The following is an 18,507-nucleotide window of genomic DNA, read 5'->3' on the forward strand; positions in this document are numbered from 1 at the left end:
TCCGAACTCTAACAATTTTCTCAGTTGCTGGAATTTTTGATTTTTCCTGTTTCAAAATTGTTCTGTCATCATGCCCGGCCCTCGCGATGTTCTCCATCTTAACTATTTGCGCAAGGAGGAGTTGATCTATGAATTGACTATTAGAAATGTGCAATCTGGAGGCACGGTTGCGGTAGACACAAACAAGCTTAGAGAGTCCCTTGATTTGCCCATTTCCATCCCCACTTTGGGAGAGAAAGAAATTGACGACTCTCTTTCCACGATCATCGAGAATACTACTGGGCTAGCATCTGTAGTTAGTTTTTTTGACGAAAATGATCCTTCTCCTAATCAAATTAAGCGTGTGCAAGCCAGGCTATTTCATTTTTCAAATAGAGTTAACGATCTGTTGTCTCTGAAGTTGAATGACGTTCAGAGGAAGGAAGCTAGTACGGTGCTTGAAAGTATTTCTGAATTATCTAGTAAGGTCACTCAATTGTTAACTGGGGAAGTTCCTCCCAAAATTGATCAACCCGCTACGGTGAATGTAGGTAGCGAGGAAGAGCCTCCTAAGGGAGAAGTCAATTGGAAAACCGTTGCAGCTCAAACTATCTCTGCCCCATTGGACAACGAGTCTGAACGCCGTACGTCGTTGAATAATGTACGTTCTGAACTAACTTCTTTGCCACTGAAACCTTTACCTACTATGTCACCTGGGTTCAGCAGCTTGCCTCATCCATTAGCAATGTTGCTCAGAGGTATCTCTAAGTTTTCTGTTAATACCACCAGTGAAGTTATTTTATTCTTAAGGTTTTTAGTTGAATTTCAGGATCATGCCCTTGTTTTTTCTCTTTCTCCGTGTCAAATTTTACAGATAATTTATCCTTATGCAATTGGTATTCTCTCAGATAAAATAGTAAGAACCATTGCCGAACAGTCATCTATTGAAGATTTTCATGCACATATGCTTGCAAATTTTATTCCTGCTCGCGCGAGGTCATCTCTGATTCAGAAGTACTATTATCAAGTACAGAGATTGGATGAAAATCTGGCTGATTTCATACAAGACATTAAGTTCTATACTAGGGTGTTTGCTCTTCACTTCCCCGAGGATCAGATCATACAGGCTATTGTGGAAGGCATTTCACCATCTTATAGGTCATATTTGTGTTTCGCGGCGTGCCCGCAAACCTTCTCTGAACTTGAAGCATTGGCCGTCTCAGCGGAAGGAGTTAGATACGCCGATTCCTTGCGTGTCGCGAAAGAATCCCCTCCTTCTTTTAGTAATACTCGGCCTCCACCTCGCCGACCAGTCACACCCCGTAAATGTTATGCTTGCGGGTCGCCTGACCATCTTCGCAATAAATGTCCATCGGTAAAAACTAGTAGGACAAATAATGGAGCTGGTTCATCACAAGGCTGTTTTAAATGTGGGGCTTTCTCACATATCGCCAAGAATTGCCCAAATTCAAATAGCACCCCCTCCTGCTCAACCTCTGGTGCAAAGTCCACCAATGCCAATAATAAAAAGTGACTAGTGGCTTCGGCTGAGTCGACTAATCCATCTTTCCGAGGCTCAGCCCCTGGTAAACAGATCGAAAATTCAGGGAACGTTCAATCTGCAAATCCATCTTTTAAATGCCCCAAAGAGTGTCTTAGGATTGCGGCGGATACCCCCGCACCGGTCCCCTTTCTCAAAATTGAGTTAAATAATGAGCCTATAACAGCTCTATTAGATTCTGGCAGTGTTTGTTCTATTATTTCGGCTGAATGGTATGCAAAATTGAAATCTGTTTGTAAACTTCCTGACTATTGTTCCTCTTCGATCCAATATGTTTCGGCTAATTCATCTCCATTAGAAATTCTAGGTTCTTTACAGGTCAAAATTCGTATTTTTAAATTTACATGGAAAATCAAATTGTTTGTGGCCAAGCACTTGTCTTGCCCCATTATATTGGGAGCTGACTTCATTTCTTACACTGGTCTTGTGCTCGATCTTCAGAGTAGGTCGTGCACTTTCAAATTTGCTTCCAATTGTAAAATCCCCTTGTTAAAATGTAATTCTGCATCATGTTCATCTATTTCGCCTACCCAGGATGAGATGTTGTTAGACCTTAGACATCTACCTGAGGAGCAGGCTGATAGTATTCGTAAGTTGTGTCAGTCGTTTCCAGAGGTGTTCTCTGATACTCTTGGTGTTACTGACCTTATTGAATACAAAATTGAGGTCACGGATTCGATTCCGGTCCGTTTTCCACCTTATAGGCTATCTCCACCTAAAATGAAGGCTCTGAAAGAAATTATCGATCAGATGTTGAAGGATGGTATTATTAGGCCCTCTAAGTCAGCGTATTCTTCACCTATTTTTCTAGTCCCGAAACCCCAAGGGGGCTTCAGGCCTGTCATTGATTATAGGGCTCTCAATCGGAAGGTGGTGTTACAATCTGTGCCCCTTCCCGACCTTCATTCTTGCTTTTCATGGTTTCGTAAGGCCAAGTTCTTTACTATCTTGGACCTGAATCAGGCCTATAATCAAATTCCCCTAGCGGAAGAGTCTAAACACCTTACAGCGTTTGCCACGGATTGGAATTTGTACGAATACAACCGCGTGCCTTTCGGGCTCCCCACGGGAGCAGCTGTACTCACTAGGCTGCTAGATAGGGTCTTCTCCGACATCAAATTTGAGTACTTGTATCACTACCTGGATGATGTCGTCGTATTTTCGGAAACCTTTGAAGAACATCTAGATCATCTGCGAGAAGTTCTCAATCGCCTTCGTAAGGCTGGGTTAACTGTGAAGTTGTCCAAGGTTGCCTTTGCTAAGCCCTCTATGTCATTCCTAGGGCATATTGTGTCACCTGATGGTGTTGCAGTCGATCATTCTAGAACACAGGCCATCCGTGATTTTAAACCTCCCAAGGACATTAAAGGTATCGCCAGGTTCATTGGTATGGTGAATTTCTTCAGGAAGTTTATTCCTAACTTCGCTAATAGAGCGGCACTCTTAAACCTTCTTCATAGAAAAGGCATCAAATTTGAGTGGGGACCTTCTCAACAAGCCGCTTTTGAAGATCTTAAATTAGCTCTCTGTAATGCCCCTGTCCTTGCTATGCCTGATTTCTCAAAGAAATTCATCGTCCAAACCGACGCGTCGTCGTCGGCGGTAGCTGCAGTCCTTCTTCAAGAGACTGAACTAGGGAGGCGACCCATCGCCTATGCATCTAGGACTCTGTCGGCTCAAGAAACCAAGTATTCCATCTATGAGCTCGAAGGTTTGGCAGTCTTATTTGCCTTAGAAAAGTTCCGTCTCTATCTGGAACATGTCAAATTCGACCTGGAGACAGATAATCAAGCCTTAAGCTGGGTCTTAGGTAGGCCGCGTCGTACTGGTCGTATAGCCCGTTGGGCCATCCGTATTTCTGCCTTCCAATTCGATGTCAGGCATATCAGAGGTACCGAAAATGTTGTTGCTGATGGACTCAGCCGTATGTTTTCCAACGAGGTCGAGACCCATGTTCCGGTCGATAGTTCTTCACCTCCCGAGTCCATGCTATCTGATGTTAATGCCATCTTAACAGATGCTCCCATGCTCTTTAGGGATATCGAGAAATACCAACGTGAAGATCCGACGCTGGCTCCGATAGTGGAAACCCTTTCTTCTGGGGAACATGTTGTCCCTTATGTACTGAGGAATGGTGTTTTATGTTGCCCTTCGAGGCATGATAAGATGATGAAAGTTGTCGTTCCAGCTGTTCTTGTACCTATGATCTTCAAGTACTATCATGAGACCCCATTAGGCGGGCATCTTGGAATCTTTAAAACTCGTGAAAAGATTCGTGAAAGGTTTATCTGGAAGGGTATGGACGGTGAAATCCGTGAACTAGTAAAAGCTTGTAAATCTTGTTTGCTTAGTAAACCCACCATGTCCACCAAGGTAGGCCTTTTGTCTTCGCATCAAGCGTCGCGCCCCATGGAACGCCTGTATATTGATTATGTAGGACCCTTCCCCCAGTCGAAGGGAAATGCCAACAAGTTCATCTTTGTATGTGTAGATGGTTTTACAAGATTTTCCTGGTTATTTCCGACTAAGCTAGCTACCGCTCAGTCCACCATTACTTGCCTAAATTCTATTTTTGCTTCTTTTGGTCCGTGCCAATATATTGTGTCTGATAATGCTAAGGCGTTCACATCAAATCTTTTTCGTAAATTCTGTTTTGACTTGTCCATCTCTCATGTGACGACTTCTGCTTATTACCCTCAACCATCTCTGGCTGAACGGGTTAATCGTAATCTCAGGTCCGCGCTTATTGCCTATCATCATGAAGATCATTCTAGGTGGGACACGTCCCTGCATTGGTTAGCTTTTGCTTTGAATTCGGCGGTTCATGAATCTCACAAGTTTACCCCAGCTTCGTTGATGTTCAAGTTCGTTCCCAACACGCCGCTCTCTAACCTCTGGTCTCTGAGTGACATTCTACCCGAGACAATAGATCCGGATAATATTAAAGATCTTTGGAAGAAAGCTAAAGCCAATCTTAAGGTGTCTCATGAAAAGGTTAGGGAAAGATATGATCGTGGACGGAGACCCACCAATTTGAAGGTAGGTGACCAGGTGATGGTCAAGAATTTTGTTCCCGCGGGCAAGCTTGCCCCCAGATTTCATGGGCCGTGTATCATTCTCGATTTCCTTACTCCCGTTACCTTATTGTTAAGTAATCCAGCCACCGAGAGGATATTTAGGGTTCACCTGTCACAGGTGAAACCGGTGTAATTTCTGTGTTAACTTGCTTCATATAATTTTGAAAGAAATAGGAAGGTTATATTTTTTTTGAGAGGTTTCACTTTTAAGGCCTTCCGCCCTTGGAGTCTGTTTAATTTGTCTGTAACCATTGATTGTAAACCTTCCCCGATTAGTTAAACTGCCATCCTGTCCTTGCCACGGCCATTACCACGCTCCCGTCTCCTGCTCCACAACACACAGTGGCTTAGAGGAATGAAATAAATATCTCCACGCCGCTGGCCACTCATCTCCTCCACTGAGACTGTACCCTAAAAATCAATCTGGTCAAACAAAATTCTGCCGCCGAGCTTTAATGTTTCAGTGCCCCCGGAGCAGCGCGGCGCCGTACCGTTCCTGAGGCAGGGTATGGGCCCGCCCTTCCCCAGTGAGGCCAACCTGTGTACGGCGAGCCGGAGCCCTCCTCCCGGCCAAGGCTGATGTGCGGCGCACGATCTGCTACCGGCCCGCAGCCTGTATATGTTCACCGCGGGCGCGGCGTGCTTTAACACCTCTACTCCTCTCATAGTGCGGGCGAGCGGTATCTCAGGGTACTTGAGGGGTCCGAGCGGTCTCCTCTGGACACAAGCTGCAGCGGCCGGTCTGGCCATCCAATTTAATCAACTACATGGACATTTACTATCAGCAATTACTACACTTGGGAATTCTACTGCAATATTTGGTGGACTTAGAAAATTTTTCTTCACTTTCAAGTATTAAAAGTTTTTTCTTCTGAATTCAATTCCTACAAACATAAAGACATTACTTCAACGGTTACTACAAGAATTTTGAAACTGGATCAAACCAAATTTAGAAAATTTTTATAAATGCTTCTGCAATGAATCTTCATATCAACATAACTTGGACCTTATTTTCAAACAAATTTCATGTGTCACCCCTGGAGGGACTTTGGGGGGGGGGGGGGGAGGTCTGTACCGGGCGGTACACCTCCACGCCGCTAATTCAAATTTTGCGCCAGTTGAAAATCCTCTGCTGGAGGAATTCCGAACTTTACCTAATGTATTAATTTTCAAGTTACCCAGATGATGTCACTACTTGGAAATTTTGAAGTTTCTGAACTGGGTCGTTTTCGACGTATTTTTTTTTTGCTTGTAGTAAGAAGTGTGAACTTTCTCTTCTAGAGGACACTACTGAAGAACTACAATAGTGCACCCTAGTGCAAGGTGAAAGAACTGTTTTTTGGAGAAATTTTTATTTCAAAAGTTTGTTTCTTGTTAAATTTCTTTCTGGTATTGTTTAAGTTGGCTGTATACCCCTTTCTTTCCCCTTGTTTTGAATTTAGCCAATCCCAAATTTCTTTAATTAATTTATGACCAATAAGGTGTTTCTTCTTCAAATTGGATATGCTGCTTAACCCTAACCAATAAATGATTGTGGGCGGGTGTTTTCTTTCTTGAAACGCCTCGAACTTTCTGCGAGAGTATATAAACTGCTGATTTTAGGGTCTCGGCGCCACTTCTGTACCATCTTTCAGTGTGTAAAGTACCTAGCAGGGGGCGGGAAGCGCCTCTTTCTTCGGGCAGCAGTTCAACAACCAGGTAATGGCCGTATAATAACTTCTTTTCTTGCTAGCTCAGCAGTTTAACTCTCGGGGCGGGTCCGAAGTTTTTCCACCATGTAACTTTTCCCTAAAATGTAAAGACTCTTTGTATCTATTCTCTTGTAAGCTACATATTGGGATAGAGAGTGCTTAACCCTCTCGAGCTCCCACTCATATTGTTTTGAGGTGAACTTATTTTCACAACCAATTCTTCTTTAACGTAATGTAAATTGTTTCTTTCTAAAGTCACCTCTTTAGTATGGGATTAGCCCTTGCATTTGTGGCCTAGAGCCAGATCAGGTTTTAAAACAAAATGTATTAGGAGTGCAGTTCGCCTCCTCTCACATTGGTATTTTAGAGGTCATGTAATTATCCTTTTCTCGCTTAATAGGCCTCAGTAGGTTGGGTATTTTACCCCTGTGTTTACGTCCTTAGAGGACAGCTTGAAGATCGAGTTAGGTGTGGCCTTTTGATAGGCTTAAAACTTTGAGAGCGGATCGCTCTTTTGAAATTTGTTTCTGCGTGCCTCTAGGAGGTCTTACTGTGTAATTTGGAGCAAGTGCTCCTGGGCATGATTGGGGTTTTCTGCCCCTTTGTTAAACCTTATGTACATGTAAGCTTGGGCTAACTGCTCAAAAATTGTGAGTTCGGGGCTCGAAGCCCAAAGCCTGTAAATACTGTTGTTGCTCTTTTGTTGCCTTGCTACTCTGTACCTTCCATGCTTGTTATTTCTTGATTTTGAAAAGAGAATATAACCTTGTTAAATTTTACATTAACTTTAATTTCGTAGTTTGAGACCCGTTCACCCCCGCACCTTCTTTCACCTCTACCTACCACAAAAATACGGTAATAATAATAATAATAATCATAATAATCATAATAATAATCATAATAATCATAATAATAATAATAATAATCATAATAATAATAATAATAATAATAATAATAATAATAATAATAATAATAATAATAATCATCATCATCATCATCATCATCATCATGCAGGGAGATGGATTCTCATATCTTCTATTCAACTGTGTTCTCGAGAAAATTAATCGCGAGTGGCGTAAAAAGTTGTGTAAGGAAGGTGTAGAGAATGGGGTCAGACTAGGTTGTAAGAACAAGGACCTGACAATCGACTGTTCAGCCTTTGCAGATGACCTTGCAATTCTCTCTAATCCTCTTGACATGGCCACACAACAAATCAGTCAACTAAAGCTAGCAGCAAAGGCAGGGCTTCAGATTTCGTTTGAGAAAACACACTTCATAACGAATATCGAGTCAGCACCCAGAGATCTTAAGGTGAATTAAGGAAAAATAAAGAAGGCAGAGAAATTCAAATACCTGGGTGAGTGGATAGAGCCCAACATTCATGAAAAGGAAGCTTTTGTGTCGAGGATCAACAAAATGGAAATGGTTTACCATCTAACCAAAGACACCTACAATAAACAATCAGTGTCCTTCAAGGCCAAACTCGGGCACTGTACCGTTATTGGACTGGAGGCGCTACATGGATCCGAATGCCTTGCAATAAATAAGAAAGGTCTGGCAGAACAACTGGAAGCCAAAAGGATTTTTTTAAGAAAGATATTGGGCCTGGTCAAAGAACAAGGAGAGTACAGAAGAAGACACTACGATGAACTGTATTTACACGTCGAGAAGATAATGGACACCATACGCAAAAGGAGAATCTCTTTCTATGGCCACCTGACACGAATGAGCTCCGGAAGATTGTCCAATCGAATCTGTGCCTACTTTGCAGGAAAGAAAACCAAAGGAATCTGGTTTATAGAGGTGGAAAAAGACCTACAAGAAACAGGGATCTCACATAAGGACATCTTGGAACGTGACTCTTTGAAGAAGAAACTTGGGGAGGTACAGAGTTTTCAGCCAATAACCAAAATGAAAACCTACAAGAAGTGGACCGAAGAACGGAGGGCTGCTCACCAAAGAAGAATGCAGGAACACTGGGCAAATGTGAAAGATAGGAGGAGAAAGCAGTTGAAATAGCGTGGTCCGTAGAAGACCAAAACTACAAGAAGAAGAATACGCTCCAAAACTTGATCAATACAGCAATGATTTATTCTGAGATCAGCTTGTTCTGGAGGGATTACAGCTTCAATGAGTGGTGTTATCCTAGTGAAGAGGACTCGTTCCAAGTGTTTATAAATGCAACTAAGAAGTGCTACTGGATGGTAGTTTTCAGGTCTCTGCTCCGGCTTTCCAGGTTTAACCGTTGACCGTATGAACTGCTTTGGCAGCTTGTTAGTCTGAAGGATGTAAATAATAAGAGAAGTGATCCACTTTATGCTATGTGGACCCATATTTCAAAGGAATTCATTGTAGATATTATTTGGACCAGCAACCTTACCGGTTTTCAGCATTTTGATAGCAGCTTCAACTTCCTGAATAGAGAATGGCCTACAGTGTACGTGAGTTTGCTCACCTTTTTCAAACTTGTTCTTTGAAACATTTCATGTTTACTGGACAAAATTAATTAAAACTCTGCTATTTTACCTGACAGAGATTCTGCTTACTCGGCCATCTGGTAAAGTATAACAGAACATCAAAACTGAAGCAGGCAGTCTAAATGGCATCAAATTAAAATGTTTGTACACAATAGCTGAGGCCATATGAGTAGTGGTAAAAAAACAACAAGATGAAACAAAAATAATATGTACGTTGTAAAAAAAATCTTCTTACCTGAGGTAATTCATCATCTGATATTGGCTCCATGTTTTGTTCATTGTGTTCCTAATGGAAAAGAAAGGCAAACAAATTATCACACACTCCTTGTAATAGATGAAAATAATGAAATACTACCATTTACAACAGAAAATTAAAATCCACATTTTAAAATACCATCTGATGTTAAAAGCAGGAAATAAGTCTACGACAATAATCAACAATAATAATGCAGTAATTAAGAATTATGCCTTTATGGTGTTCGCGGTAGAAACAATGGGACTGCCATATAAGGAGGCCAAAAATCTTATTTCAGATAATGACATACAGCTAACTCTGTCACAGGAGTCCCAAGTCCTGAATTTTTGTGACAGCACAATGGAATGCAATTCAATGGGGGAATGGGGCAAGTGTGACGGGTTCCTTCCTTAACAACACTCTGCTGGTCAAAAATGTTTTTTTCTATTGATTTCTTATTGAAATTAATTAATTAGCAACTGTAGTTGGGGAATTTTAACCAATTCAATGAACATACAATCAAACCTGCTCTAACGAACACCTTAATTTAGCGGACACCTCCCTACACGGACATTTTGCCATGGAACCGATTTCATTTTAAATACACATGTTAAATAAGCCTCATTTAAGCAGACACCTCAAATTCCGCACAGCAAACACCACCATTAGTCTCATCCACTTGCCTTAAGCGGACACTTTAAACGTTCCAGGACACGTACTTTAGACAGGGCTATGTCATTCTTTCTGTGAAAATCATGCTGAAAACATACGGGAATTCCTTTTGAATGTTTGTGCCATTTCGAGTCCAAGGAAAAGACAAAAAAAAAAAAAAAGAAACGTACACAGGAATGCTGAAGTAGCTGTGAAGTTAATTGTTCTGTACATGGCTTTCATTAGGGTCGTCTTGCGTTCTAATTAGTGTACATTCTGAGAATTCTAGTTGTCCGGGAATGCTGCAAGGGATTTTCCAGCCTAGCCTGTATCATTCCATTCATAACTCAGATTGTTGCTGATAAGGTTGAGGTCAAGCAGCTCAGTTAAATTTGACAAGGAAGAACTTTCATGTATTGATTGTTGAGGCAGAAATACAATAGCATTTCATCGCCCAGTAAACATGAGTAGGAGGGACGAGCGTGATTGTCTAGATCTCAAGACAAGAAAAAATGGAGTGCGAAAGGACTTACAGTAAGGTAAGCTCCCTGAAAAATAAAACTGTCAGAAAACTTGAATACACACAATAATTGTGAAGAATAAAAATAAAATTTTAAGTGAGTGGGAGGAAAATGGGAATTGAGGAGTGAAAAGAGAGTGGGAGTCAGTTTTTGCAGAAGTGAACGTTTCGGTTTACGAGTGGTTCAAATCTGCTTGGGCAAAGAAACTGTGAGTAAGAGGGTCAATGTTACATGAAAATGAGTGCGAGAAATCACAAATAATCTGAAAGGTAAGATTAATTCAATTAAGACACTGGGTCGTTATTCCCCTTTTCGAGAGTATCACAGTAGAGAAAAAATGTGCTGAATTTGTCCACCCAGCTGAATGATTACTTCCTGAAGCCATAATGATTGTAAAGGCTGTAAAATCATTTCTCATATCTCTCAAGCAAATATTTGGTTAAAAATTATTTCACATTATCAACATAAACATATATATGCTTATATTTAAGGTGGATGTTCTTCGTCGTTATAATATTCAATTACCTTTTACAACATTGTTTTATCGGACACCTCTCGAAACGGACATTTTTCCACAGAACCGACAGTGTCCGCAGAAGAGAGGTTCAACTGTACTACGTATGTCACATGTATTAAAGTACATGTGCAATGTATACCATTATTTTAATGGAAACAAGAAAGGTCCACCTATTCAATAACATACAATGTTATAAAATAATTTATAACATTTTATTATTCTTATGTTCTTTTTAGTTCTAGAAGTTTTTATGTCTTATGACCGGTTACGTTATTTTAACGACAGACTTTCTTAACCAATAGAAAAATGCTTTCTTATTAATTGCACCTGTTATTTCAAGATTCAGTGGATGTTCAGCACAAAAATCTTTTATACAAATAACCTTACAAAATAAAGAAATATGCTCTCGGACTTTTAAGTTAGCGAGATATTAGTTTCTGTGCTAGGCTCAATTTAATCTGCTTACATATTATTCAACACTTTTAGATTCAGAGACTCTTGTCAAGAGGACGTATATACAAAATTTTAAAACAATTGGTGCTATATTTTTAGGTTTAGATTATAAGTTAAAAGTTTACGGATAATGTTTTTAATTAAGTCATGCCTGATTTTGTAAAACTTGTGTACACTTTATGCATTGTTTTTGTAACCTTGTCATTGTATGTTTTTCTTATTTTATGGCTGATGATGATGCACACCAGCATTGAAACCAGTCCTAAGAATAATAAAGTGTTATAAATTATTTTATAACATTGTATGGTATTGAATAGGTGGACCTTTCTTGTTTCCATTAGACTCTCGGTTCAATACGGAATTAACATGAAGTTTTTAAACTTGAATACCATTATTTTAACAGGTGAGAAATAATACGGTGGGGTTTATTTTTACCTTCAAACAAAAAGAAACAAACCTGACTGTAACTGTTTCACAAAAGAAGCTCCTAACTAGCCACTTAGGTGGGTTGCAGGAGAAGTGAAACATATACTTTCTTTATATCAACTATTGCTCTAGTTATGGCCCACAATAACTAGACTTTCTTACTACAATACACTACGCTAGTAATAAACTACACTTAGGCTATATCACATATCAGCAGACAGCACGCTCTTCTAACTACGAGGGATGATCAAACACTTAAGGTTTCAAGGTCAATATTCCTGGAGTTTCGTCTGTTATAGAGAAATTAGTAGTGTGCGATAATTCTAATACATGCCATTGGTAACTGTGCAGAGTTTTAGCCACCCGCCACCTACAGTACAAGTTGTAGGTAAACACAAATGGAGACTCGTTCAGAAAATGATTTCTGTGAGAGAAACATGTAAGCACAGCTGAAATTCACCGGCAGCTGGTATAGGTTTACAGAGAGACTGTAATGTCTCGTCAGTATGTCGCAGAATGGTGTCGAGAGTTTGTGGCCGTAGAGAAAAGGTAATTGACGAGGATCGCATTGGCTGACCCAGCATAGCAACAACAGATTTGAACACTGCTCGCGTGGAGCAGCTGATTTACAACAAAAGAGGATCGCGTTACGGCATATGACGAGGAGGTGAAACACTTTGCAACAACGTGGCAAGGATAGGATTTTTACCAGAAAGGAATATTCAAACTCATCCCACGAAGCGACAAGTCTCTAAACCGATTTGGAAAATAACCTAATGTATGTACCATCAGCTGGCTGTATCAGTAGTGTGAAATAAAATGTACACGTTTCACTGCAGGCTCTGGAACCTTACTTTTTGATCAACCTTCGTACTTACAGCGCCATCACTAACTGCAATATAACAAACATTACCTGGACAAAATCCCCTTCAGATATTTGATCCATTTTCAGACTTGGTTTATTCAGTTCAGGGTCTGTTACATCTTTCTCCTAAGAAACAAACAATGAGGTAAAAAACATGAAGGAAAATATGAGAAGTCTTAACAAATGAAAAGTGTACCAAAGTTAAGCAGTACAGTACATTCTTTTCATATACTGACATTCTGCCAAAGTAGAGCAATATGGTACACACTATATACATACAAATAATTCCTGTGCCTAATTTTAGGAAGGGAAGCTTTTTATATATATATATTATTTTGTAGTTGTATAGCTTTGTTAAATGTTTGTACTGAAAAATGCAGAAATCTCAGTGCAATAAATTATTAAATTGTGAAGCTTTGTAACCTTCATTAGTAGGTTTATAGGCCAGCGGCATTTCAAAATTTATCGGCACCTGGTCTGCATTATCGATCTGCGAGAGTAAATATGAATTTCTCTTGCACAAATAGATAATTAATATGTGGAAATTCACAATGTTTTCTGCATAATTGGCTTGCAGGCATTGTGCAGTGCTAGTTTTCCACAAAAAGAAAACTGAAGTTACTGTGTTCAAAAAGACGTGAGAACCATCCACAACTCCTGTTTTCAAGTTTCGGAAACTTTGCTTACAAGGCAGTTACTCTTTGCCTGTTCAAACAAGCTTTATTTTTCTTCCAAGCAAGTATGCAAATCTCATCTACATTGTACTTTCTTTCTGCAGTGCAATTACCAATTTGCTCTGTCTCTTCAATGTGGAGCTTCTCTTTAGACGTAACTAGATCTAACACCAGCCTTCCTAAACAAGTGTTCCTGCTATTACTTAAAATGACACCATGCAAATGACACAATATGTATGCGGCACGCTTTTTGCTTGTGGTGGAAACAGAGTTGCCAACAGAGCAGGCGAAAAAATACCAGCTAACAGATTTCTGTACATCAGGAGCACTGTACCAACCTTGACACAAATAACACCCATACCCCAATTTATCGCTGCAAAATTTTGAAAATAAATCTACAGAGATTATTTGTGTATATATGGTAATTGTCCTTACTATCAGTATTGGTTTAAGAGGGAAAACAAAATGATTATCAGCAACAAAATTTCATTAAAAGGGCATCAATATGGTACATCTTTCTCCGAATAAACAATAACAATGTAAAAAATAAAAGAAGGAAGATATGAAAAGTCCTGACAGAACTATAAATAAAATCAACAGCAATGAAAGACGAAAACAGAAAAAAACAGAATCGTAATGGCAATGAAGAGAAAAACAAGTCTAAAATTGGGGAACAGAAAAGATGGAAAGAATATAGAATAAGTTAAAGCAGCAAGAGGAAAAATAAAGAAATAATTAAATAATGAGAAAAAATAAATTTGCATCTACCTGTTCGGAATCAGGCAATGCCTCATATATCAATTATCATACTACCAAACTGAGTGAACCACCTAGTAATCAGGAGCGTACAGATTTGAACAAACGAAACGGTAAGGGACAGGCAAGAGAACTACCTAACAGATCTTAATAGCTAACAACCAGGTATTGCTAAAGTGACTTTCTTTTAGCTTTTAGTAGTTCCCTTGATGGACAGGAAGTAGTGGTTAATTCATGATATCGCATCACAGCTTTGATTCCAACTAAGGTAGTCATATTTTGAACACTCAGCATCTATATGACAAAATTAACCAGTCAGTCTTAGAAACCATCTCGAAGAACTTTGGTTTTGTTTTTAGACAGCTGAGCAATGAGAATATCTAAACTGGTATACATAGCACCATAATGGCATCACTTCAAATACTATATAAGCCCGTAGCTTAAAAAAAATTTTTTTAATAATATCATCATCATCATCATCACCATATTCATTATCATTCATAATCATCATCATCAATCTCCCGCTGGGTTTGGATGTATGAAACCCATCTGCGTTATCTGACGATCATCGTTCCTCCTTTACTGAGTTCCATAGGTTTCTTCTAATTATACTATTCTTGATCATTTTCAACCACCTTCATCTGGGTCTCCCTTTAATCCTTCCTCCTATCTGGGTCTTCATCGCCCTCATCAACCCTCCACGACCTTGATTACTAACAGTATCATTGCTAGTTGTATACTCCTTGCAATTCTCTTCTTTTCATTTAACTTTAACATGCAACCTGTTCAATGACTGTTGCTTTTGCCTTTTTCTGAGGATTTTTGTGAAATGTGGCATTGACCTGTCAAACAGATCCACCACTCAAACTGCTACTTTACTCGGGTGACTTTTTTCTACGAAGTTTTGCACTGTTTTTGACATTTTACTCATCTTCCTACTCTCATCTGACACAAGAGATTCCAGTACATTTTTCTCTTCCTCCTACTCCTCGAGATGTTATTTCCTCCATAACCCCTGATGTTCCTTACGATGTAGATTCACCAGTTCGTCAGTGGTCAGCTCCTGGTCATGTTCTTCTACCAGCTCTTGAATCTCGGCCTCACTCACCTCCAGCTCCGATAGTGGGTTTGAACCCCACTGTCGGCAGCCATGAAGATGGTTTTCTATGGTTTCACATTTTCACACCGGGCAAATGCTGGGGCTGTACCTTAACACATGGGTGACGGGCCCTGAGAAATCTCGTAGTACGCTTGCCAGCGGTAGGTGACGGGCCCCGAGAAATCTCAGTTTTATTCACGACACTGTTTTCGGTCTTCCTGTAACATCTCTTGACCATATATTGAACTATTTCGGACTTGCACATTGAGTAGAATAAATCGTAGATGCATATCTGCCACTTTTCTTTTAATCACGGCCTCTTTTATTCTTTGATTTAGTTTCGAAACGTCGACTTTCTTTCTGCCGGTTCAGTCAATGACAAGATGGAGTGCCCACGGAATACGGTGTTAGCTGAAGACGATATTTTAGAAGAATTATATGCCAATGATCGTTCAAATGGATAGAGTGATAATGAATTAGTGGAAACCGAATGTAAGAGTGATAGTGGAAGTGGTATTCAAGCCTCTAAACGCCATAATTTACCTAGGGTGCTTATTTATTCAAGTGACTCTGACAAGACGATGTAAACATTAATGTGGTGTTAGGAATTGACGCTAAAGATGGTTTTGTAAAGGCAGATCCACCAACTTATAGATAAAATCTTGACTGGTTTAATATTTATGTACATTTTTATAATCAAGTGCAGCATAGTATGCTTAGTAGAAAAATGTCCGGTCCACAGGGTGTGTGACAAGCTCAAGCATCCGATCAGCAATGTGTTAATTAGGGCCACGGTCGCCTCCTTTCCACACCCAGTCCTTTCCTATCTCATTGTCATCATAAGACCTGTCTGTGTTGGTGCAATGTAAAGCAGCTTGTAAAAAAAAACAGCTCCATGGTTTTCCCCATGGACACAATTTCATCGATGATAATGTTATGTCATTGATTTTATGCCCCACTAACTATGTTTTTATGGTTTTCTTTCAGTGACAACTGGCAGCTCCTGTTTATCAGCAAACCCATCAAAGTCATGTCCAGGAACACAATTAGAATACAGTACACATACGTTCGTATGAATGCTGAAAATGCGAACAAGGCACGTTAACACGTTCAGTACCTGCTTCTGAGCGGGACACTTGAATGCCTGGACCAGCCATTTTCATGCCCGGCTCTCTTGACGCGCATCACTTAATACAATTTACAATTACTCCTAAACTATAAATGTTAGAAAAATGATGCTTTGTGCTTACATCTAGCAAATATTTAGAGTATGATATCTGGTGTGACAAGTTTCAAAATACGTCTAATTTTATACAGCCTATCTGTATTTTCGGCATAATGATTACTGTCACTGAAGCGAAGAAATGAAAGTATGAAGGAAGCGTTTTGGAACATCGTTTTAGAAAATATCGGAGTATGAAAAACAGGGTATTCGGTCCAGTACATTTTTATATCAGGATTTTGGACTAACCGGTTTCCACGATTGCATGATCGAATTCCTTGTGAAAGGCCACGGCACCGCACTTATCTCTTGACTCGTGTATAGATTGGTCTGCTCACACTCATACTGATAAAATTCGTCGTTGATGAAAATACTCAATAACTCAAAATATCCTGCTTATTTTCTATTTGAACGTTTATTGCTGAATTCTCTGTAAATGGTGGACAATAACTAGGATGATATGTATCAGGCATTTCACTTTCCTCTATAGGCCTATCGGATTCGGGAATCGGCATTTCCTCGTCACTCTCACTTTCACTATCTGAGTCTGTTTCAGGAATAAGTTCATCACCAGAATAATCAGCCATTATACTACACTCAGTAAGAACGACACGCACTGCATTGGAATCTCAAGTACTGACTTGACGCGCGCGGAAGTGCCGAGATATTCCCGTTAAAACAGCTAAGATAAACATGAGCCCACTCAACGCGAGGGTTATCTCAAAAACGTCAACCAACTTCCTGCTACAACAAGTAACGCTGACTAAGGTGTAAGACTGCATAGATGACGAATATAAACAGCATTGCTTCGCGCGGAACATTAAACGTCTTACGCCGTCCACGGCCCAAAGCACACGAGCAAGCTTAAACGTCTTACGCCGTCCACAGTCCGCAATGGGTTAATATGATCCTTGCACTAATTGAACTCGAGCATGGGAGATAACGCACAATCCCAAAGCGGATGGGGAAATGACTGACTCAGATGTGGTTACATGACAATCAGCAGACAGATCAGACTTGTAGTGCAAAACCATGCTCGTTTATCAAGTTAGGATTCATTTTAAAAAATGTGTTCATCTTGCAAAACACTCGTGGGCTAAGTTGTTTGCAACTGAATGTTTTATTGTACATTTCTACAGATTCACTACAAGTAAACAAACATTTAAGTATATTGTGTAGACTAACATGAAAACATCGGCGTGACATGAAGCCCCTAGCAAAAAACAAAAAAAAAACAAAAAAAAAAGAAAACCCAAACATGAAAACATTTTAAAAAAATTGACAGTAAGCTGTGATTATTGTAACAGCCATAGGGTTTTGAGAGTCTCATAGACTTACGTATTAGAAAATGACCATGATGTATTCACAACGACAATTAACCTACAACTGAGCACGCGAGTACACAGCGCCATTTTATGAAAACTACACTTCAGATTTCCATTTTTTATTTTTTTGCAATAGGTAGCCGCCTCTTTTATCTGTCAACTGAGACATTAAACATATCGTAATCTATGTATTGTTCAGCTGGAGATGACCTTATGTAGGGGGTCGTACTGGTACTGTAGCATAATAAGTGCAATAAATATTGATAGGTGGAAGTCCTTTCCTATTTCTAACATTAAACATAATCGTAAATTCAATACTCTCAGTAATATACGCATTCTACCCAAACACTGAAAGCATCTTCATTTTTCTTTCCATGTACCCATTTTCAAGGAACGTAAGTCTACATTAAAACATATAAAGGTTGTTTTTTTTTTTTTTACAATCTGTTTTACGTCGCACCGACACAGATAGGTCTTATGGCAACGATGGAACAGGAGAGGCCTAGGAGTGGGAAGGAAGCGGTCGTGGCCTTAAGGTACGGCCCCAGCATTTGCCTGGTGTGAAAATGGAAAACTATCTTCCCCAGTATCTCCTGGATGCAAGCTCACAACTGCGCACTCCTAACCGCACGGCCAACTTACCCGGTAACATGTAAAAGATTAGCATATTTGGTATTCCGTATGTTCTAATGCCCAAGCACTTGGATATGAGTTTACTGGCTGTGATGATGCGCAGTTTGTGATTGTCATTTATTAATTTATTTATGAGCATCATCTTTCATCAAAGAGTCAAGTTACTCCTTGTCTCAGTGGCAAAGACCGCACTTCTGTGTTTAGTGTGATGATTGCATGTTGTGTACTGTGTGATAAGGAGATAGGGTTAACGTTCCCATCCGACATGAATGACCATCGACAGTATCATAGGCCCTTACTCATGAACAACGCAGAGGTCTGAAATTGAACCCAGGCTTTTGACAT

At 39.8% G+C, this 18,507-nt stretch overlaps 1 protein-coding gene across 7 annotated transcripts in view; it reads right to left on the bottom strand.

The window, feature by feature from the left end:
- Positions 1–18,507, bottom strand: part of LOC136886823 (zinc finger protein 567) — a 232,683-nt gene that overhangs the window by 82,997 nt on the left and 131,179 nt on the right. For 6 of the 7 annotated variants that reach the window (XM_068231004.1, XM_068231001.1, XM_068231000.1 and 3 more), the window contains 2 exons: positions 12,502–12,579; positions 9,021–9,071 (listed from right to left, as the gene is read on the bottom strand). In XM_068231004.1, the coding sequence (XP_068087105.1) occupies positions 9,021–9,071; positions 12,502–12,579 (129 nt within the window). The remainder of the gene's footprint in view (positions 1–9,020; positions 9,072–12,501; positions 12,580–18,507) is intronic. The other variant, XM_068231005.1, reaches the window with a different exon arrangement.

This window comes from Anabrus simplex, chromosome X, assembly GCF_040414725.1.
Source record: "Anabrus simplex isolate iqAnaSimp1 chromosome X, ASM4041472v1, whole genome shotgun sequence".
NCBI classification, from domain to species: Eukaryota; Metazoa; Arthropoda; class Insecta; order Orthoptera; family Tettigoniidae; genus Anabrus; species Anabrus simplex.